General features: G+C 58.3%; 1 protein-coding gene across 7 annotated transcripts in view; it reads right to left on the bottom strand.

The window, feature by feature from the left end:
- LOC115522343 (calmodulin-binding transcription activator 1) overlaps positions 1 to 22,768 on the bottom strand; it is a 563,939-nt gene that overhangs the window by 94,377 nt on the left and 446,794 nt on the right. For all 7 annotated transcript variants that reach the window (XM_030328136.1, XM_030328139.1, XM_030328138.1 and 4 more), the window contains exon 4: positions 12,872 to 13,025. In XM_030328136.1, the coding sequence (XP_030183996.1) occupies positions 12,872 to 13,025 (154 nt within the window). The remainder of the gene's footprint in view (positions 1 to 12,871; positions 13,026 to 22,768) is intronic.

The following is a 22,768-nucleotide window of genomic DNA, read 5'->3' as shown; positions in this document are numbered from 1 at the left end:
GTGAAGGCCAGGGTCCACTGGCCTGGCCTCGTGCCCGGGACCTCTTGGCTGAGGATCTTTTCTAGACTCCTCATTTTATAGAGAGGAAAGCAGAGGCTGGGGTGGGGGGTGGGCAGAGCATGTCCCGACCCCTGCCCCAGCCCAGAGATTATGATATCCTTGGGGTGTGTGCCAGGCTTTTTTTTTTTTTAATTAAAAAGTTTTTTTTAACATTTTAAAATTTATTTTTGAGAGAGAGAGAGAGACAGAGTGCAAGCAGGGGAGGGGCAGAGGAAGGGAGACACAGCATCCGAAGCAAGCTCCAGGCTCCGAGCTGTCAGCATAGAGCCCGACGCAGAACTCGAACCCACGGACCTTGAGGTCATGACCTGAGCCGAAGTTGGACCCTTAACTAATTGAGCCACCCAGGTGCCCTGCCAGGTTTTTGTTTTGTTTTGTTTTTTTAAAGCTCCCAGGAGTTCCTCACGGGCAGTCAGGGTGGTGAACACACAGCTCTGTCCTCAGCCTGAATTTTTACCTGCAAGTCTGGGAGAGAGCAGAAGACCTTCCAGAAACAGCATGGCCTCTCCTACCTCTGGGAAGGACTCAGAGCAGATGCTCACTGCAAAGGCAGACCAAGGTGTTCTCAGGAAAAACCCCACCTGGGTCTGAGCTTGGCTCTCTGGAGAGAGGAACTGTAGGGCATCCTACAGGCAGCCCAGTTGTGGGTCTGGGGGGGGTGGGGTGGGGTGGGCTGTTTTGTCCCTCGAGTGAGTGAGCCCCGCTCTGCGCTGACAGCGGCCGGCTTGTCCCAGGCTTCCTCTCCAGCCCTGCCATGCGGGCGCACTTACAGCGTTCTTTCTACCTCTTGCTCTCCTCCTTCTGTTGTTAAGGTTATAAAATGAAAACCCAGTGAAGGGTGACAGATTGCAAGCGGAGAATTTCTGGATGCTTAATGCAAATTGCCTACTGTCTTGGCACATTCAATATGCAGATTGCGTCCCTCCCCCTCCAGTGGGGGCTGGGAGAGAAGCCCCCTCCTCGGAGCTGGTGAGTTGTTAGTACTGAATATCAAATACTATCAAGGCGGCTTTTAACATGTCATATGCTCTGCTTCCCGACACGTAATGAATCAGTGGGAAAGGAGATTTCTATGGGAAAAGAGCGTTTTATGGAGGGAAGGTTAATGAACACGTGCGCTGGCCTTCTGTCTCCAGCCCTTCCCTCTTTGCAAAAGCAGCAAAATGGAAACTGCATTAAAAATACACTTGATTAAATGTAAGGTCATGACCTGGGGGGGTGGGGAGGGAGGCGGGCAGGGGAGAAAAGGGAATTCCCAGCAAAATAACCTCCTGGTGGCTCTGGGTCACGTTTGTCCCCTCTGTTTGCTAAGTCTTGGTGGAGGGCACCGGGCTCCCAGTTCCCCAGCCATCAGCCCCCCATCCATCTGCGGCCACCTCAAGTGGGAGGAGTGCAGCTTGTACGGAATCCCAGGGAGGGGGGTCTCCCATGCACAACCCTGGGGGGTGGCCCCTGGAAGGCTGGGCAGGGGAGGGTACCACTGGGGGAGAAGGCAGGTATGGCTGGGCCAAGCCTGGAGTGGCCAGGAGGGCCCCACTTTCCACTGGAAACTGGGGTATTCGGGGTACTCCTGTGCCACCCCCCTCCCCCCGCAGGGGTCCCGCTGCTGCCCTGGGACCAGCCATGGCTCTGGCCGGGCTGCCCGCAGCATATCCTGCACGAAGACTGGCCTGCAGAACAGGGGCCGGGGTGGCTGTCACAGGAACCCCCAGCCCACTCTGGTGCCGACCTGGCCTGTATTTAACACTTACCCTAATTACCACCCATGGCTAGGCAGCTACAATCCCACTAATATGAATAATCAAAATGAAATCAATGACAGCAGCATGTGGCCATGCTTTGGAGAGTATCTTCTGATGAACAATTTACCCAAGAGGCGGCCAACCACTGGGAAGAGAGTCATTGGGATCTAGGAGAGGGGGCTGGGGACGGGGAGGGGGCTCACGGCCACGTGGTGCTGGCGGCTAGCCATGGCCTCGTGGGTTACGGTTGCTCCGGTCCGGCCTTGGGGGTGGGGGGTGGGGCGGAGCTTTGGCGAGGCAGGCTAGGCCTGTCACGCCCTGTAAGGACAGAATCGCGTGCCCCCAAATTCTTAAGTTGAAGCCCTAACCACAATCCGACTGTGTTTGGAGATAGGGCCTTTCAGGAGGTCACTGAGGTGAAATGAGGTCATAAGGGTGGGGACCTGACCTGATGGGACTCATGTCCTTGTAAGAAGAAGAGAGACGCCAGGAATGTGTGTGCACACCGCGGAGGCCATGTGAGGGCACGGTGAGGGACAGCCGTCTGCAAGCCAGGAAGAGAGGCCTCACCACAAATCAACCCCACTGACACCTTGATCTTGGACTTTAGCTTCCAAACTGTGAGGAAATTAATTTCCATGGCCCAAATTCCCCAGTCTGTGGTGTTCTGTTGTGGAAGCCCCAAGAGCTTACTGGCGGGAGCCTTAGAAGCCCCAGGAGAGACCCAATCCTGCCTTGTGCACACTGCACACTTAGTGTGTGTATATGTGTGTGCACGTTCAAGAGGCCCTGAGATCAGGGACTTTCCAGAACCTGGCACTGCGCTAGGCTCTTTATGTTGACTACGTTGCAAAAGGACACGAGTAACAATATTATCCGTCCCCTCCGGGGCATTAATGTGGACAGGGCATTGGGCAGCGGGTCTCAGGCTGTGGTCCCAGAAGCAGTCTGACCACCTGGGATCCTGTTAGAAATGCTCATCCCCAGGCCCTACCCAGACCTATCGAATAAGAAATTCTGCTGATGGGACTTAGGTCTGGGTCTTAACGAGCCCCCCAGGGATTCGACGGTGGCTCAAGTTTGAGACCCACTGGTCTAGAGGTTATGTCTCTAATCCCTCAACAATCCTTTGAGGCAGAATTCTCGTCCCATTTCATTAACATGAAGACCAAGACAGGAAAGTCACATGACTTGTCCAAGGTCACACAGCAGATAAGTGGGGGTGGGGAGCGGCTGCAGTGTCTAGCTCTTCCCATTAAGCCACCTGCCTCCCAGGGCCTCCCGAGCCCGCAACCCTCTGGGGACCAAAGAACGGCAGGAAGGTTAATTAGTGGCTGGAGGAGAGAGAGCTACTCCTTAGGAAACTGAACTTCCCTTCCAATCACAGCTGGACTCATTTCTGAGGGACAGGGTGTCCAATTCCCCAGGTGGTGACCATGCAGGAGACCCTGGGACCTGTGGCTGGGCCAGGTGTGGTCCCCCAGCCCGCTGCCCACCCTGACCGTGGAGGGGGCCAGGTGGGCACCCGGGCAGGGCCATCAACCCGGGGCAGGAAGTGGGAGGTGGGACTTGCCATGGACCTGCTCTTGGAATGGATGTCAGCAAGAGAGGGAGGGGGTCCTGTGTGAGGAGCCCATCCCTGCATCTACACCTGGGCTGCCAGGGTCCCCAGAAGCTTGCTTGGCCTGGGTTCTCTTGGCACACTGGGGTGCGCTTAGGGGACGTTTCTACAAAAGACAGGAATTCAAAGAAACACTCCTCCCGGAGAATGAGGTATTTGTGAGGACAGTGATTGGGTCTGAGACAGAGGTTCCTCACCTGGATTTCCAGTCACTGGGGGTGGGGTGGGAGGGGACTCACTGACCGGGGGTCCCGGGGGTACCCGCAGAAACCACAAACGTCCATTCCTGACATGGCTACCCTAAGCAGCCGTGAAACTTCGGGAAGGGCAGAGCGAACCATTGAGCTCAATGTCCCAGCTAGCTGTATAGAAAGACGAGCCTGTGGGGACAGGCTGGGACATGCTGGCCTGGGGACAGGGGCTCCAGCTGCTTTCCTCACATACGTGTGGCCTTGGGAGGATCTTTGATTTCTCATGGCCTCAGTCTCCTCACGTGTAAGAGGTATGCTTTACCTGACTGCCCGTCGCTGTCCCCAAGGGACTTCAGAGACAGATACGCGAGACCCACACCCAGGATTCTGATTCGACGGTGTCATTAGAAGCTCTGAGGCGGGCCAGGGCGGAGGGCTCTGAGACCTCCTTTCTGCTCTGAAACATCAAGCCTGGAACACTTCGGAGAGGAGCTGGACGGAGTCAGAAACGAGAACGTGGAAAGCCCCGCCCCCCTTCCCCCCTTAATCCCATAGTGACTCCGGGAGCTGGTGAGAGCTAGCCGCCTGTCCCTGTTTGCTCTGTGGGGCAGAAACTTCTACAGGGGTGACAGGGCACTCTGGCTGGAGCTTGGGTCACTACAGCAACTCCACAGACAGTGCCTGCTGGAGCCAACATTTGGCCTTCTCTGCACGGGAGGAGATTTCTTGGTATATGGCATACAGGTGACAAATGGAATGTTGGTGACAAAGATAACCACACCTGCCCCCCCCCTCACCAAACAGAGGCCTGGTGGTGGTGTTGGGGGGGCTTGTTCCTTCCTCCTTCCCCATCAGCCTGGGCTCATCCCCTACTCCTGCCCAGGTACTCAACACTCAGTAAAGACCCATAAATAGGGTGGCCATTTAGCCTGCTGTCCAGACCCGTCACCTTGGAGGCTTGACGGGGTGCTGGGATCATCTGGTGCACAATGGTATAAACCGGCCTGTTCCCAGGCAACCCTGGACGTATGGTCACCATACTTAGGAACCACGTGATCGAGGCCGGGGCGGGAGGGAGCTGGCCACGGCCACGTGCCTCTTGCGTGAATGAGCCCGTTTGGATTCCTGCGAGTTGTTGACACTAAGGCTGTTTCCATGGCAACAAGGTCAATGGGAACTAGCAGGCTCTGAGAGTTTCGTCTTGACTGTGTTCTTATTGACGGGAATAAAGGCCCTCCTTCCGATTCCCGGGTTCAACTGGATAAAATCTTCATTAGATTTGACGTCTCATATCCAGACACACACGTGCTGTTCCCTTGCCCCATTTCACCCTCAACTGTCTTCTCCTACTGGGCCTGAGGACATTTCCAGGATCTCACTGGGAGGAGTGCAGGGGCTGCGCGGGGGCAGGACGGCGTGCACACGCAGGGACGCAAGTGCTGAGTCCCCAGGGAGCTTGTAATTCCTGGTTCTGGAAGTCTGGGGACGTGGGGCTTCAAGACCCCTCCCCTTTCATCTTCTATGGCGGGGGGCACCTTGTTCCGACCGTAGACACGCCGTGGAGAAGGGCAGGGGGCCTGAGAACGTACCGCTTCTTCTGGGTGGGAGGGACCGGGAGCCGGTCTGAGCTGTCCAGGCCACATAGGGACGGGCTCCTGAGCCCTTAGCCTCCCGGGCGACCTCTGATCTCCTGGGGGCCCCCCGTGTCCCAAAAAGCAGCCCGGGCCGAGTGTTTCCTTGCTAAGCGGGTCCAGGAGGTGGCATTGAGGAGCTGGCGGGAGGCTCTCAGACTCCCGATTTGCTAAGTGCCATTGTTGCCGAGGCAGGGAAGTCTGCGCCCCGCTAAGAGGTGAACGTGCCCGCTGCCCTGGTTGTGTTGCGATGTCGAAGCCCAGCTGGCCAGGAGAGAAGCTCCAGCTGTTGTCCCACATCCAGGGAGCCAAGTGGGCTCTGGAACCTTCTCTCCCCCCGTTCAGGGGTAACAGCAGACCATCTCCCAAGGCCCCGCTCAGTGGCAGAGATGGTAGGAGTGACCGCCCCCGCGGCGCCTCCTCCAGGCCACTGGCGGCGGGGGCGGACACCACGTGGGATTCCAGACAGCTTCCGTCTCGAGGCTTTCGAGACCCTGGGCTTGTAGGAATCCTGGAATCACATGCCTCCTCCTCACGTCCGGAGGTGGTACCTGCTCGCAGGACGGCAGGTGCCGCTAAAAGGGTAGCTGCCTCTTGGCTCCTGACTGGGTGGACCAGAACCTTCGAGATTCAAAGAGAAGCTGAAAATCTGGAGATTTTAATATTGGCAGTGAATTCTAAGTTTCACAAAACCAGCCCCCGGCCCTGAGCAAGGCTCTGTCAGCGCAGGGTGGCAGCCAGGCGCGGGATGTGGGTGGGGCTGCCGTGTCCTCAACACGGGCACAGGATACACTCCATCCGCGCTCACGGAATTAGGGGCTGGTGAGGACAGAGCCAGGATTCTGCAGCAGCAGGGGGTGTGAGGCGCCCAAGCAGCCAGGGAGAGACAGGAAATCAAAAGAAGTATTTCTCTTTCAGTTTTCCTACTTGGGGGCCAGATCAGCTAAACACAATTTAGCCTGAGGGAGAGAGGCACATTTGCAAAACAAGCCCGGATCCTCTGAGCAGAGCAAGGAAGGGAAGCAAACCCAAACCCGCTTGCCTTTGATGCCCCCTGTCTGCTCTCCTCTGCCTCGGGGTGGGAGGTGCCAGGAAGGCGCGCTGGCAGGAGCTGGGGACATAAGGGGACCCGCTCTGCCCACTCCCCGTGCCAGTGGCTGCTAACCAAAGGGATAGCAAAATGGGCAGGAAAATCTTTTCCAGGCCTTTCTGTACTGTCTTCACCTCCCCCAGTGACTCCAAATCCTGTGGACACAGGCAGGGAGCAGGGCAGAACCTTCCAGATCTCACAGTTCCATCCACCGATGAGCGTCCCTGCTCTTAGGGACAGAACTGCCATCCTAGGCCCTGGGCCTGCCATGGGGACACAGATGTGCTTCCATTCATGGCATCCCCACGTGTCTCATGAGTTCAAGTCCACGAACGTCTGGCAAGACCCCATTATGTACCTGGCTCCAACATGAAATTCAACCCAGGGAAACTTCTAGGGTAGCATATCTCAACCAAGAGTCTATGGGAAGACTCCACAGGACTACTTATACACCCAATCCTTTGTGCAAGTTCAAGACAGGCACTGTCTCCAGCGCCCGCTTCCCTCCCACAAGGACTGGAGAACCAACTAATGCTCAAAGAGGGTCTGACCCTGATCTCCACGACAAGGATCCTCGGTGGGCCTCTCGCTGGAGCCTGCTTTAGGATCTCTCAAAAAGCATGAGAATCTTATCCAGACCTGTGGAGTCAGAAAGTCCGAGGGGCTGGGGTGGGGGGTAGGACAGGAGCCTGCCTTTGATCAATCTGCCCAGGTAGTCTCGATGTCGACCGCTGCTCCCGGCACCGAGCCAACATCTCTGCGCAGGCTTTGCGGGCCTTGGAGCATCGTGTGGGGAGCCATGGGAGAGTGGGGAGCCATGGGAGAGTGGGGAGCCATGGGAGAGTGGGGAGCCAGGGAGCTCTGGCTCCCCTGAGCCCCAGCGGCGGTCAGCCTGGCCGTGCCCAAGCTCATTCCGGACTCCTGGTCCCTCGCTCCTATCCTGAGAGCGTAACTTTAGAGCAGGGACAAAAGTGCTTCCAAGTGAACATTTCTCACCAGAAAGAAATCCTCCAACCCTTTCTTGCAACAGACCCCCCTTCCCCTGGCTGTTCCCCTGCCCCCCTCCCATCTCGGTGCCCCTGCCTGCAGCTACCTGGGGGCAGCACCTATGTGACTTACTTTGCTAACTGACTCAACACCCACAGACTCTGGCCAAGACTTGGGGGATGCTTCCCTTGTCAGGGAGAAGCTTCCAGTCCTTTGGTCTTGCTCCAGCTGGTGATGTCTCATCAGGATAGACTGAGTCAGAGAGGAAAGGCAGTCGATGTGCTTCTCCCTGGGGCCCCTTCTGCTCGCTCCAGCCTCATCCAGAGCCCAGCGCTCCTGGGTCCCGGAGCAGGCCCCAGATGGCCTCCCGTCACATCCCAGACACTGGGTCCAGAGGCAGGGCGGCACAGTGCCCCCACGTCCCCAGGCGCCTGACACCTGCTGCGCGAGGGGAGGGGGGTGGGTGGGTCTGGCTACTGCAGAGGACTCACGTCTCTGAGCCGCTCTGCTACCATGGGCCACCAGGTGGCGCTAATCGACCAGGAAAGGGGATCCGTGCAGGGCCAGGAAAGGAAAGCCTTTGTTGATTTTACTTCTTGATATTCTATAATCACCAGGATTACAATCTAAGCAAAAAAGCAAAACAAATAAACACCGCCCCTCTTACTGGATCTTTGGTCTTTGTCTGGAAAATTATGAGAAAACGACAGATGCACTGATTCTACAACCAAGGCTTGGGTGTTGAAACAGCAGAGCCACTCGGACAGGTGGGGAAAGGGGTGGTGGGGGGGGGTCTGGACATTGAGGGTTCTGTCGGCTTCAAGTGGGGGTGGGGGTGAGGAGTCCCTGGGAGAGGTGGGTGCCTGCTAATGAGCCCACTGTCCTCCAGCCTCTCTTCCGGATCAGCTACTCCTCAGCGGTATGGGGTTCCTTGTCTCCAGCCACTCTTGCCTTCGCTGGGTCCTGGGGACTTGCCGCACACGTCGTGTGGGTGCAGGCCCTGGGGCTATGCAGGCTCCCCAGCTAGCCCTCCTCTTGCCCACCCAGAGGTCTTGGGACCCTGGGAAGGCAGTCCGAGTAGAGCCAGACCCAGAGGTGGCTGGTGGAGCCACCTGATGATCCCTGAGGCCATGGAGGTCTGCAGGAAGGCCCGAGCCTTGCTTGGTGATGCAGGGCCACCTGGCCGGCCAGGGTGCTCGCCTGAACGGGACAGCTGGGGCACGATCCCTCTTAGGGTAGGGCTGTGAGTGTGGCTTAAAACTCATGCCCTCATCCCTCACTCTGGATGGCATAACCTCATCTACTGCTAGCTGGGAAGTGGCCGGCGGGCCTGTCCCCTCCCAGGCTGCCAAGGAGTGGGACCAGGCAGAGAGCCACCGATGCTCCGAGGAGAGGATCCCTCCAAGGGCCCCAATCTGACTCCCTGCAGCTCAAGTAGAGCCGAGAGTGGAAGGTCCAGGGCACAGCGGTTCAGAACCACTGTGGTTCTGGGCGGCCAAGGATCACCGAGCAGGCTCCCCACTGGGTTGGCGGGACTGTGGCACAGAGTGCCCGTTCTTCTCCACTCCAAGTTGATCCGGGAGGACAGACTTCCACCTGCCCGGCCCTTTGCTCACACTGTGGCAGATTGCCGGTCCCAAGCTGGTGCTCCCTCAGACCAGCTGCACTGGAACAGACCCCAGAATTTCCAGGAGGAGGCATGCTGGGCTTTAGGTCATGTTCACTAGACTTCTATAAACGCCAACCCTCAGACGGGACCCGAGGCAATCACTCCCAGGCCTTGACCTAAGATGAGCGATTCTCGGTTGAGGCCCTGCAGGGACACCTCAGGCTGAGCTCAGCTCCACTCAGCTCCGAATGACTCACACGCAGAACCCTGTTCCCCAAAGTATGTTGGGATGGTAGCGCTTAGCAAGAGACTACACTTCCCAGACTCCTTTGCAACCAAGGGTAACCGTATGACCGAATTCTGACCCATGACATATGAGTGGGAGTATTGTGTGCAACCCCTGGGCCCTGTTCTTGAAAGGAAGAAGCTTGCCCTCGACTTTGTCTTCTCTGCTTCCCACTGGTCGGGACGCAGTTGCAATGGCAGGAGCTGGAGCAGCCATCTTGGACCATGAAAAAGAGGGCAACACCTGGTTGGCAGAGCAACCGGCCGTAGGGAGCCCAGGTGGCTGATCCCCAACGCTGCATCGTTGCCATACCTACCTTGAACTGCTATGTGCACGTGAAATAGCCTTCTCTTTTGTTTACGCCACCGTTCTTTTGGTCTTTGTCATGGCGGCACCCATATTCTAATTGCCACAGGAGGGATTGCAAAAGATGGGAAACATACTGGGAATTCCTATCGGATACCTTAATTTTCGCCCCCACCCCTGTCTTCTTCTTCTTCTTTTTTTTTCCTTTTTCTTTAACTCTGTAAGAGGCATCCCTCATCTGGCAGATGGATGGGAAAAGCCCCCATGAGACCAAACGGCACAATTGCGAGAATCCAGGTAGGGTTCCCAGCATCAGTCTGGCTTAGAGGCCAGCATTTGTGAGGTTCCCGGGGTCTGGGAACAATGAGCCCCCCGTCTCGCAACAGGTGGGGCGAAGGCTGCGGATCAGAGTTTCCCTTCAGCACCGAGAAGCACAACATTTTGATTAAACCACTGACAGTTCTGCCGCAGGGCAGAGAAATTTGGAAACATCAGGAAATCAAACTGTGAAGTCTTTGAAGGAATGTGATTTATGTGAAAATGTGATGAAGCTAATGTGTTTGGCTCCAGCGTTGGGTGGCACGCCTGATTTTGGAGCCGAATCTGATGCCTTCTTGGCTCCCCACGCACCACTGCTCCCCCCGAACGCGGTGCCCTACGTGTGTTCCAAGACTCATCGCGTGCAAGGCTTCGGCTGGAGCCTGACTTCCAGGGCTGTGTTTCCAGGCCGTGTGCATCTGTAACCACAGCCACGCACACACATGCACGCTTGGTAATTGCGCGCGGCTCTGCTCCCCGCCCCCAGACACACCAGCGAGCCAAGTGTTATTAGATTTATGGGGAGTTTGTTGTAGTTGTACATAATTTTCTCGATGCACTGCAGACTTCCAAGCAGGCATCCATGGCTCCCTCCAGTTAAGCATCAGAGGCTGACTCGGGTCTGCTTTGCACCCCCTGGAGTTCATGGAGCTTAATCCCTTTGCCCCTAGGGACGTGGTGTTCCTGTCTGACACGGGCAGGCTCCTGTATGGGGGGTGTTGCGGGGCAGGTCGAGGCAATGAGGAGAGAAAAAGGGAGCAGACGGAATAGGAGAAGGGGGACAGTGGCAGTGGGGTGGCTTCCAGGAGAAGGACCGTCTGCGTGTGCTAAGAGGCATTTGGGAGAACCCAGGCCAGAGGTTCTGACTGTGCTGGCCACCTTGAATGGCATCTGTTTCCCCGGGAATGTGCCCTTGGCTGCCCTCTGGCTAAGGTGGTCTCCGGAACCTCCCGGGAACCGGTAGGAAACAGTGGCCCCAGCCTGCAGAGGCCCGGGAGCTGAGCTGGGCCCGGCGGAGCGGGCTGGGTACTGTGGATCTTGGTGCAGAGACTCTGGATTTTTTCTCCCACTTTATAGAAGGGACTGGGGTGCGGAGGGTGACGGGCCTGAGGTCCCATAGTGAAGCCGTCACAGAACCAGGACGTGTCCACCTCCCGGTTCCCCGGCTAGGACCGCACTGCCCTGCCCAGGTGGCACTGGTGCCCACTGTTACCGGAGCCTTTGCTCAGGCCCCGCCGATTCTCTGTCAAAGAGGAGGCGTGAATGGGCCCTGGGAGAGGAAACCCAATGTCAAGTACAAACACATGTAGACATCGCCTCAGTATTGAATTGGAAGGGGTGGACAGGCCGGTCTGAGGCGAGGACCCCTGGTGCCGTTGCCCTGACTCCCCGGACCCCCAGGCTGGCCTTGGAGGGCATCTGGGAACAGCTCTGGCTCCCCAGGCCTGGACACTGGGGGGCCTCTGTCCATTGCTCAGGTCCCTGTGGGGAGTGGCCCAAAGCTGGGCCCAGACGCTTTCCACTCAACCATCCCACAAATATTTACAGGGGGCCTTTCATGTGCCCAGTGCTGTGCAGGGCCCCGAGGGATGGTGAGAACAGGAACGATTCCTGGGGATTAGCTTCTACGTCCTTCAAGTTTCTGGGTGTTGTGCAGAATACTGAAGGGGCTAGAGCGGCCCCTTCTGGTTAAGCGTGGGAGGCTGACTTCAGTCTGATGTCTTCTGGGAGGTCCCGAGGAAGCTGGGTGGTGGGGGTGGGGTGTGAGGCCGGGCCAGTAGTGGTGGGGGGCAGGGCCTGCGGTAGAGGCGACGTGTATGCTGACTGCATGTGGATAAGGTGGGGTGAGCAGAGGAAGGTGGGGAGAGCCCCCCACCCTGGGGACACCGGGAGGTTTAAACAAGACGGGTGTGTTACACCTGCGGTTCCGGAGGGTTCCATGGGATGCAGCCTGAGCCCTGGAAGCCCCTGGGCCTCCTAGTTCTAGATTCCTGGCAGCAGGGAGCAGGGCCTGGGCGGCTGGGCCGTCGGCCTGTTGGGGGTCTCCCTTCCCTTTATCTCCTGTCTCCGGCCCACTTTGAGAATGGGGGGTGACCCCCCAATCTGAGCGCTGAGGGACTCTCAGGGTTAGCTGGTCACTGCGGACGCTATCGTGCCTCGGCTCGGATACTCCTAGTGATGGGACACTCACGGCCCCCCAGCAAAGGACACCTCAGTTGCTCTCTGTCCATCAGCTTCTTCCCTGCAGCCCCCCTTCCAAGGGTAGCACAGTTTCTGAGGGACCCGGTGACCCCTTCTCTGAGGTCCCATATGATGACACATCTTTGCGTTGAGCCTCAGAGGTTGGTGTCCCAGAGCCCTGGGCCCCGTGCTCTGGACGGGCCTTCACGGGTCTGGCAGACCTGTGTCTGTGCTTCCTGAGTCCAGGCGGCAGGAGAGGCCAGCGAGAGCCCCCAGCGGCTGCCCATGGAAACGAGACAGCGGCCACTGCCCAGCTCTCCAGACTCACTTGGTGTTCCGCATTCAGTGATCTGCACCTGACAGATGCTTCAGAGAACATCACTTTGCTGACAAAATGAAACCCAGCTAATTCCGGTCATCTGCATGCCACCGAGTCTGGGAGCTGGGGCCGGAGCCTCGCCGTGTCCAGGAGCAGATGCGCTGGGGGCTGGAGGCAGGCCAGCTCTGGCCAGCCCCTCCTCTGTCTGTCCCCGGACAGCCACTGCTCCCCCGTCTGTGGCCCAGGAGGCCGCAGTGCAGGGCTCTCGTGGCCCTGTTCCTTGCTTACGGGGCCTTGTGCCTCTGAACCTCGCTTTTGTCATCTGCAACGTGGGGCTGACCTTCTGTGCCCTGGCCACCGTGTAGGGGGCTTAGAGGATCAAGCGAGAGTAGGGTGGGGGTGACGCTTATGAAAAGCTACGTTCGCTGTCGCCCGAGCAGGACGGCCCCCGGGGACCTCTGCCCCGCCTGCTGGGTGCTGGCCTGGCCTCCAGCGCAGGGCCCTGGGCCAGGTGGGCCACAGCTACTCACACATGGGTTTCAGCTGCCCAATGAGCTCCTCTTTCGTCCATTTCGCCCACTCCTTCTTGTCGGTGTTGATGGAGCAGAGGATGGGGCCACACGGCTTCCCGCAGTCCTCGATGGCTGGGACGTTCAGATAGTGCACCAGGACGATGTCGGGGTTCTGCGGGGAGAGCACAGAGACTGGCAGCATGAAGGAGGCATGGAGCCCATCCAAGGGTGCCCCCCAGCAGGTGCAGACAGGCTGAGCGTCCCGACACCAGGCTTTCTCAACCTGGGCACTGCTGACATTTGGAACCGGATCATTCTCTGGGGTGGGGCTGTCCTATGCACTGGCTTCCACCCACTGGATGCTTTTAAACCCTGCCCCCTCTCCAGTTGTGACAACTACAAGTGCCTCCAGACATGACCCATTGCCCCCTGAGGGACAAAACCACCCCCAATGAGAACCACATGGGCTGATTTGTGTGTAACCAAGGACCACACACAAGGCCACACGTATCTCTCGTCTGACATCTGGGACTTTATGCCAACAGCTGCCCAGGAGCACTGACCCCTGTTCTGTGCTTTACACGCATCTCCTCATCACAGCGTGCTGGACGTCCACCCCAACAGGCATCATTACCCCCTTCCTCCCCGGGGGAAACAGAGTTCCCAGACGCCCCTGTGCCCTTCAGCCTGTGGGCTTCTCCCTGGATGAGAAGCCCCCTCAACACATTACTTCTGGGCACCAGGAGAGCCTCTGGAAACTCCTCCTGCGAAGCCTTAAGAACAGAAAGAACTCTGCGTGTGAAGGGCTCACTTCGTCCCCAGATGGTTCTATGGAAATGGGTCAGCCTCTTCCCATGAGAGTCTATTCAAAACGCCCTCGGTCCCTTTCTGCCCACCACCGGCTCTGATAGTGACACACTGAGGAGACTTGGTGGGGACAGCAACTTCTCTGCAAAGAGCATGTGCCTTCCATGGCTTTCTGTGGCCTTCCAGAAGGCAAGGCCATTTATTTGGGCACATCAGGCCTGACAGGTTTGTTGAAAAGAAGCGAAAAGAAAAGAAAAGAAAAGAAAAGAAAAGAAAAGAAAAGAAAGAAAAGAACAACCCAATCATATCACTTGGTAATGCATCTGGATAAATCCAGAAACTCCTTCTACCCCAATCAGAAAGTATCGCTTAAACCGTAAGGAAATCTATGACAATATATTAAGATGCCCCAGGGAACCAGGGAAAAAGCCACGTGGAAGGTTCCATCCCATGCTTTTCCCCAGACCTGTCTCCTCTGCTCTTTTCCGAGGGACACCCGACCACAAGTCCTGGGACCCCAGGCACGGAGGAGGCTCGGTCTGTGGCTGCCTTTTTGGATATGGTCAGAGAGAGTAATAAATGTGTGACTCAATCAATGCATTCATAAATAAAGACCCAAGACTGCACCATGACCAGGGCAACAGAATAGACTGGCATAATTTAAAAAGATTTTCAATAAGGGTTGAAACATAGAGTTTTTTTCTTGCCAACGCTCAGTTAACCAGGAAATTAAATCAACACGAACAGGAGCCTTCTCGTTAATGGCAGCTTTTCTGGATTGCGGTAATCATGCTCCTTAATAATAATGATAATCCCTGACATCGGCACGGCACTTTATTCTTTTCAGAGCACTTTCCAGCCATTATCTCATTTGGTGCCCGTGCTAGCCGGGGAGGCTGGCCCGCCGGGCTGGGCTGGGCAAGGCTGGGCAGGGCGCCCTCCGTCTACAATGAGCAGACTGGAGCAAAGTTGTGACTTGCCCAAAGCCCTGTGCTTGGCGAGGGACAGAGCCCGGGCTGGAAGCCAGGGCTCTGACTCCAAAAATCAGGTCCTGCCGAGACATCTGGTGGCCTCTTTTTTGCCTGGGCTAAGTGCTTTCCCATTTCATATTTCACTTTCTGCTTGCCATACGCCCACAAGGTGGGTGGGTTGGGTAGATATGTTATGCTTATCACCGGAATGGGGTAGCCAAGGAGAAATGGGGTGATACACTCAAGTCCCTGCCCTGTGTTCTTCCTATCGACACACTGGCTCCCCACGGTCGTGTCTGGACGAGGGGCTGCTGCCTGAGCCTGTGCCTGGCCAGGTGGCAGCTCCCGCCACTGAGCAAAAGGGGAAGGATCAAAAGTCTGCAGGGGTCGGCAGGCCACCCGGGGCCTCCTCTGATCCCAGCCCTGGAACAGGAGCTGGTCCCCGCGGGAGGGAGCCAGGATGCCAGCCACCTGCGAGATGAAAGGGCCGCGGCTTCCCGCCCCACAGCCCCGCTGAGCTCGGCCTGGGTGCCTGGGGGAGGCTGTGGCGGGGGCAAGGCGGCGGGAGGGCAGGCAGGCAGGGGCTTGGGGAACAAAGGGCGGCTCTCACCCTGCATCCAAAGCCCCAGCTTGGGTGCTAGACTGCCTGGGACTCTCCACTTTCAGGAATCTCTGTCTCTTCTTCAGGCCCCAGCTGCCTTTCTGCAAAACCAGCTTCCATCTGTTCTCTGAGGACAGGCACGAGGATCACCTCCTCCTCCAGGAAGCACCCCCTGATACCTTGCCCTCTGTACCTCTACAGATAGAGGTTTGTGCCTTCATGGTCTGTGTGCCCCTGCCCCCTCCTTCATCTCCCCAACCGCACAGATAATATCCGGCAATGACTGGTGTTCATTTATCATTTGTAGAATTGAATCAGGCTGTCTTGGGACAGTCTTCCCAGACTTGTGTCCCATCGACATCTGGCTCCAGTTTTCTGGGTCTACAAAGGGCAGAGAAGTCTTTCCCAAAATGCATTCCGAGGAGGCTAAGAGGCAAGACTGGTCCTTCCCTGTTCCTGGGTCTGAGGCCTCTTTGAGAATTACAAAAAAGAAAAATTGTTTTCCCCAAAGTTTATTTTTGAGAGAGAGAGAGAGAGGCAGAGCGCTGGCAGGGGAGGGGCAGGGAGAGAAGGAGATACAGAATATGAAGCAGGCTTCAGACTCCGAGCTGTCAGCACAGAGCCCGACGCGGGGCTCAAACCCATGAACCGTGAGATCATGACCTGAGCCGAAGTCGGACTCTCGGCCGACTGAGCCCCCAGGCGCCCCGACCTCTTTGAGAATTTGATGAAGGCTGTGGACATTCCACTTCCAGCTTCAGACACTGCCCAAGGCACATCAGCCCTGCATCTCAGGGGTTCGCAGATCCAGTGGTCCTTGCACCCCACATCTGTAACTACCGGCTTAGGGATTCTAGATCCACCATGGCTCCCGTTGGACCAAGGAATATGCCCAATGTGTAGGTCCCCTTCCTGGGAGCCTTTGCTCTGGGCCTGTGCTTCTCAGTGGCCCTGATACAGCTGGGGAGAAAGTACCAGCCCCTGAAGGTTCAAGGCGTCTGGGTTTGGGAGTAGGGGACGGGAAGCAGGCAGCATTACCGTCTGTGTCTTCAGCACAGATTCTATCCTAGGGCCTGGGGTTCCTGCTGCTGAATCTGCTGCCCTGAATTCTAAGTGACGACTTCCTGGCGTGGGCTGGTTTTAAGACAGAGAGTGATTGAAGTATTTTTGGAAATTTGGGGCACACATCGCTTCTTGGCAACATTGCGATTTTATTCATTAGTTGTACATTTTATTGGGCGGTTTTGGCAGAAAAATATATTAGCCATAGAGTCCCAATGCATCAGCTTCATGGAGTGCTCATAGCAGTGTCACATCCTGGCCGAGAGCGGCTCGCTGGCCACGCAGGGTAGGCTGGAGAAGCGCTCAGCCATGCCCGGCTCGGGGTGGGGGGCCCACCGAGGACACACCCTGGCTCTGGGACCCCCCCCCCCCCCCCGCAGGACTCTGGGTTCTGGACCGACGTGGAGCCAGCCTTCCTTCGTCTTACTGGGCTGCATGCATGTTTCCTTGGGGTTTACCACCCAGGTCAGGTCGTGTGGGTCGGGGGTCCTGTCCAGAGGCTCCTCCCTGGGCTACAGAACTCCCATGAGGGTGCTTGAGGCCGGTCCCCCCCAGAGAGAGCATGACCCTGAAGATGACTTCCCTTCCCAAATGTCAGAGGCCTGGGGAAGGCAGCCCTATGGGTGTGGTCTGTGGCTGTGGAGGGGAAAGCTGAGGATAAGAGTGTCAGAGAAGTTCCAGAAGCTTTCGGAAAGCGCAGTGGGCTAGGTGAGCCCATCCCTTCCTGGGGATGCCTCGAGCTCCTCACCTGCACGTGGAAACGGTGCCCCTGCCCTGCCGGCCAGGCTGCTGCCGAGCCCCCACAGGGGCCTCGGAGAGGTTTGAAGTCCCATTTGGACGGACGGAAGTCCTGCCCTGCTAACTACCAAGGGCCGCCGGAGCAGACCCCGCACCGAACCAAACTGTGACATCTCCCGGCAGAGTTGACCAGAGTGCCGCTGCAGGCATCTGTCCACTTAAAACGCACGTCTCCTCTGTGGCAGCCCCCTCTGTCCTCATTTTCCTCTTGGTGCCTGGGGACTCCCCCTCCTCCACGGGCCTTGTCCCCTCCCTTCTTAGTGACCTCTTCCTGCTTCACGGCCCCACAAGCGTCGTATTGCGAGGATTCTGGATTTCTCTCCCCAGCCCCGCCTCTCTGCTTGGTTCCGGGCCCACCTGTCCGACTGCCCTGTCGGGGCTTCCAAAACACCCCCGGCTCACGTGGCAGAGCCCCACGTCCACGGACCACACCTGGCCCACTCGGGCCCTGCCCTCCCGCAGTGGTGCAGGTGGAAACCCCGGGGGATCATTCTTTCTCCTTACCTCCTCCCCCCTCCACAGCTGGCGGGTCAGCCAGCTCTGTCACTTCTCCCACCCACCCTGCTCCCCCGGCCACGTGGGCCCTCCCAGGCCTCCTCACTCCCCCTCTGGCCTCCCTCCCCACCCGCTCTCTGACGCCAGCGGCCGTGCTCCTGTAATCCAGGCAGCTCCCTGGCCCAGTGAAGGAAGCCCATGTCCCTGACATGGTTACAGCATGAGTCCCGGCCGCACACTCCCCAGATGGCCTGTTCTCGCCCCGGCTCTTCTCCCTCCGGTCCGTGCCTCACGTCCTGGAAGTCTCAACGCCACCTCCTCGCGGACACCTTACTCTGCGACCCCATCAAACGAGTGCCCCACCCCCACTGTCTCGGCACGCCTCACCACTTCCACTTCTTGCTCAGTGCCCACCCCCATGTCTCATCTCTGAGCAACGATGGCTTGGCCTGATGGGTGAGCTCTGCTGGCCGGGCTCCCTCGTTCGTGGCTGGCATGAACGAGCCCGGAGTGGGGCTGGCAATCAGCAGGTGCTCTGGCACTACCTGCCGTGTGCGGAGGGTGCGGGGCAGCTGAACTGCCCCCGGGGCTCAGAGGGCAGCTGTCTCTTCCTTGGTGACTCAGCATTTGGGACCTACCCAGGAGATCCCCATGCGTGTCTTCCTGAGGGACACACAGATGGAGGGGGAGGAGGGGGAGGAGGAGGAGGAGGAGGAGGAGGAGGAGGAGGAGGAGGAGTTTGGGGATGAGGAGGAGGAGGAGTCCGCCCTCTTGGAAGTGGGATGGCAGCACCTGAGGGGGCCCAGGAGCCCTTGGCCTCTGGACCCAGTGCCACTCCTGTTTTTATCTGAACATGTTCTGGAAAGGGAAAGCTTTGCCAAAGTCACACAGGTTTCTTTACTGCAGGACTTGTCAGAGTCTTTACGGCACCCTGAGTAGAAGAGCCTCATAGGTTTTGCAGTAAACAGGCTTTCCAAGCTCATTTGAGCATAGGCCTGGGCCCCTCTCGGGATCCTAGTGCTCTCAGGAACGGAGTTGGGGAGCCACTGATAGAGTTCAAACCCAGAGGCAATGACTGTCAGCAGCTACTGAAGACAGTCCCCCAGCCCCCAGTTGCTTGAGTCTCTGGGGCATTGGGGCTTCAGATGGCCAAGAACTGCCCCCTTCCCCCTGGGTGCCATCCCTGGCCTGGCCCTAGGCCCATCTGGTATTTGAACTGCTTTCACCTGACATCCGAGTTACTGACGAATCCCTGCCCCGATTTGGCACCCTGTGTGTGTGGCTCTCCCCACGCCCAGTCACCATGGCCAAAGTTCTTCTCTCAACCCGGGGTGGGGCCTCCTTTTGGAAAGACTGGGGCAGAAGGGGGGCCAGGGTGGGAGATTGTGTGTCCCCTTCAAACGTGGGCTCGATCCCTCCTGACCTGGGTCACTGGGCCACTGGCGTCCTGGGGGGAGAGGCAGGCGGGGGAGATGCTGGACGGGCAGTGGGGAGAAAGCATGACCGCCCGTTTAATCTTCTTAATGCCTGGTGATGGGATTTGAGAGAGGAAGACCGCTTTGGACAAGAAAGCGTCCCCGCTCCCCCTGTGCGGGTGGCCGCTATTCAGCAGGGTGGCAGCAGTGACCCTTGTGATCCAGATTAATCTGCAGCAGCCCCTGCGGCAACTACAGCTTTCTGGACCCTCATTCCCCGGGGCGAGCAGGTGGAGGTGGGCCATGCCTCATTGATGACACCCACAGGCTTCCCTAGTGGAGACTCTGCCAGGGAGAAGCCGACTTCCCCGCCGTGGAGGACTGGACCTCAGGCCAGGGCTGGAGGCAGGAGGGAGAGGCAGAGGAGGGGAGGAAGAGGGAAAGAGAAAAACAGACCAGGAGGCACAGCAGACACGTGGGAGGCCCAAGCTGGTGGCAGCCACGGGTGGGTGGGGTGGTGCAGTGACTGGGGAGGGGTGCCAAACTTTCTCCCAGTCCTCAGAGAGCTCCCACACCCACCACGGCTGCGTGGCTTCTGGCTTCTGAGAGGTACAAGGTAGGGTACAGGGATGGGTGTCCAGCATGGGCCAGCACTTGACCTGGCTCAACCTCTGTGTCTCCCCTTTAGGATGGGGGAGGAGTGTGACTGGACTTGACCTTGTTGGTCAAGAGAGGAGAGGCCCTAAGGAGCTCAGGATGGGCCTGACCCACAGCCAGTGTTCACATGCAAGGACACCGACATTGCCGATTTGAAGGGGGCGGGTGGTGAGGGGGTTCAGTAATCTGCTCCGGGCTCAGGATGGAGGTGGGGTCCCGTCTGCAGGGGGAAGCTGGGCTGCCTCTGCTGCACGCAGAGCCCCCCATTTGTATGACAGGCCCTGGAGTGGGCTGAAGGGGCAGCGATGAGCTTTCTGCCAGAGGCCCACCTCGGGGCCCCACGCTGCCCAGAGCCAGAGCCCCAGGGGCGTCTCCTGTCCTCCTCTCGGCCACCGCTGGACTCTATCCACTGTCGGGTGCCAGGAGGCCCCCCCCCAGCTCCCGCCCGGGCTCCTCCACCTCCATGGGAAGGGGGAGGCCCGGAGCCAGCACCCCCTTCTGTGGAGTAAGCAGGACAGCAGCGCAAGAAGTGGTTAAAAATGCAAAAAGCTGTTGGTTTTGATAAGGAAAAATGCAGCCGCAACATCTGTTTGACTCTTGTTTGCAGCTTCATCAACGCTAAGTGGTCGATAAATCAGAGTGGCATGGCATTCCGTTTCTTCTGTGGCTCAGTCATTAATCTCGTGCCAGTTCTCATGAAAAATGAAGGAGAGAGGCTGTGTGATAGTGAAAATGTGTACATTACCCAGAAAGTCATAATAGCATGTAATAGTGCCACACACCTCCCCACTTGCCGCTGGTGCTTGGGGGGTGGACCCGCGCGCTGCCAGCCCCGGGGCGGGGGCAGAGAGTAAATCAGCACTGTGCGCGCCACAAGCCCATTCTAGGGCTGCGTCTGTCCTGTTAGCACCGTTTAGGCGGGTCCGGAGAGCCCCACGAGCCTGCTCTTAAGAGGCAGAGCCTTCCCTGTACCTGGGTGCTTAGTGAACGAGGGTAGATGCCCATAAAACAGGAGTGCAAAGCCGGCAGAAAGAAGGGCAGGATTTATCAGGGAATGAATAAATGATGACGCCAGGCAGCTCAGGGCTGGGGGTGTCACCACACCGCAAGGCAGAGAAAAATCCTCTCTCGCCCGTGCTCCGGCGGCCCTGGGCAGCCTGGCACCTGTCCTCTGCTCTGGATAAAGCCGAGTCCCCATCAGAAGGGAGGCCAGTCATGGGGCCCTGGGCGGGCTCCCGTCCTACCCTCTCCGTTCCCCGCCGAGGGCTGCCAGCATGCGGGGTGAGGGCCATGCCGTCTGGAAGACGTGCACTAAGTGTGCTCCCCAAGAAAGGGCCAGGGTGGGCGGGCCCTGGCTGCCCGGGTCTCCTGCCGGCTGCTCCCTCCCTTCCGGTTCTCTCCTCCCTGCTGCAGAGAACCCTCGTGTGCAGAACTGCTACACTTTACATCATCTCTGCTCCTCGGGAGGCGGGAACGTGCCCGTACCCCCAAGCACACACCGCCCAGTGGGCACCTCTGTTTGTAAAGATGGCTTTCGGAGCGTCAGCTGTGTGTGGGACCCCACCTTCACGCCCCACGGTTGGGTTGATCCTTCAACAACCCACGGGTGCAGACGGTCACTGCTCAGGACGCTGTAGCTCAACCGAGCCCTGAGTCCTACGCCTCCTCTCAGCCTGGCCCCTGGGCTCCAAGGGGACTGGCCAGAGGCGGGGTGTGTGTGTGTGTGTGTGTGTGTGTGGAGGGCTGTGCATACAGCCTCAGTGCCCCGGGCGGGAGCTGCCCGCTTATTGTCCACGACATAGCACACACGAGTCCAGGGAGCCTGACTGGGTCATGCAGGGTGCCGGGAGCTGGTGGGAACAGGGGTGAGGCTGGAAGTCCTAGCTCCTGAGCTGGTCTGTGAGCTCCTCAGGGCAGGGCCAAGGCAGCAGAGTCCCTGTCTGCACATCAAGAGCCTCCGCAGCACACGCACTGTATTCAGGCAGAGGTGAGAGGTGGGGCAGGGGGACGGTAAGGAGCTGAGCACTTGGTGACTGGGGGAAGACGCAGGTCCCCAAAGTTGGGGGTGGCTGGAGACACAAAAACAGAGAAAGTTGGGGGAGTAGGAACAGAAAGAGGGGCCTTGGTGCCCAGGAACAGGTGAAACCAACTGTCGGCTGCACTTCCGGGGGGGCCAGGCCCCGCATCAGCGCTGCGTCGGCGGGGGAGGGGGGGGTGGACACAGCCGAGCTCTCTGCTTCCTTGCTAGGGCTCGGCAGGGCGGGGGGACCTGGGGTGATGCCCAGCGAGGAGGGCCCACGTGGGGCCTCCGATCCTGCTCCAAGTGGGGGCAGAGGCCGGCGGCCCTGGGGGAGCCCCGCGCCCCTTCAGCTAGGCTGCCCTCATTAAGCCAGCGCGCGCACCGGGGGGAGTCTGCGGCCGCAGCCCTTCCCTGCTTCGGAGGGAGGCTGGGAGACTTAATTAGTTAATGTGGGTAAAGTGATCTGAAGATGAAAAACCCTGGGTAATTGCTGAGTGCTGCTGCTGCTGCTGTTGTTATTACACAATTACCAGAATTTTCCAGTCGTGGGAATAGACTTAAACAATTTCCACCTGGTGCGCAGTTCCTGGAACCGCGCTGGCTGAGGGGCCGGCCTGTGCTGCCCCCTTCAGTCTGCAGGTGACGTAGAGGAAACACACCGTGGGTGGGAACTCGGGCCTGGCACGGTCCTGGCCACATCCTGAACACCTGGGGGACTCGGACAGGGAGACGACTTCCCATTCTCCCCGGGGGCAGATCAAGATGTGTGTGTGTGTGTGTGTGTGTGTGTGTGTGCTTCGAGAGGCGCCAGGGATGCCACCTGCCCTGACTTTCCGGAAGCTTCTGAGAAGGTTCGCCCCACAAGCCCCTAGAAGGTCCAGCCATCCTGGCTGGCTGCTGCCGTGGAGAACATTCTATTGTGCAGCAAGACCCGGCTGCTGACTGTACCCGTGCGGTGGGGTGTGTGGGCAGGTTTCTGGACGCGTAGAAGCCACGAGATTCACACTAGCTCGGGGCCCGGCCTTGCCTTATTTAAAGTCGTTACAAATGACTTGAGGGAAGGAGCGCTCAACAAAATCTCATCGGCAG

This window comes from Lynx canadensis, chromosome C1 (genome assembly GCF_007474595.2).
Source record: "Lynx canadensis isolate LIC74 chromosome C1, mLynCan4.pri.v2, whole genome shotgun sequence".
Taxonomy (NCBI): Eukaryota; Metazoa; Chordata; class Mammalia; order Carnivora; family Felidae; genus Lynx; species Lynx canadensis.
Note: the sequence above shows the minus strand (reverse complement) of the source record. Positions and strands in the feature narration are given on the sequence as shown.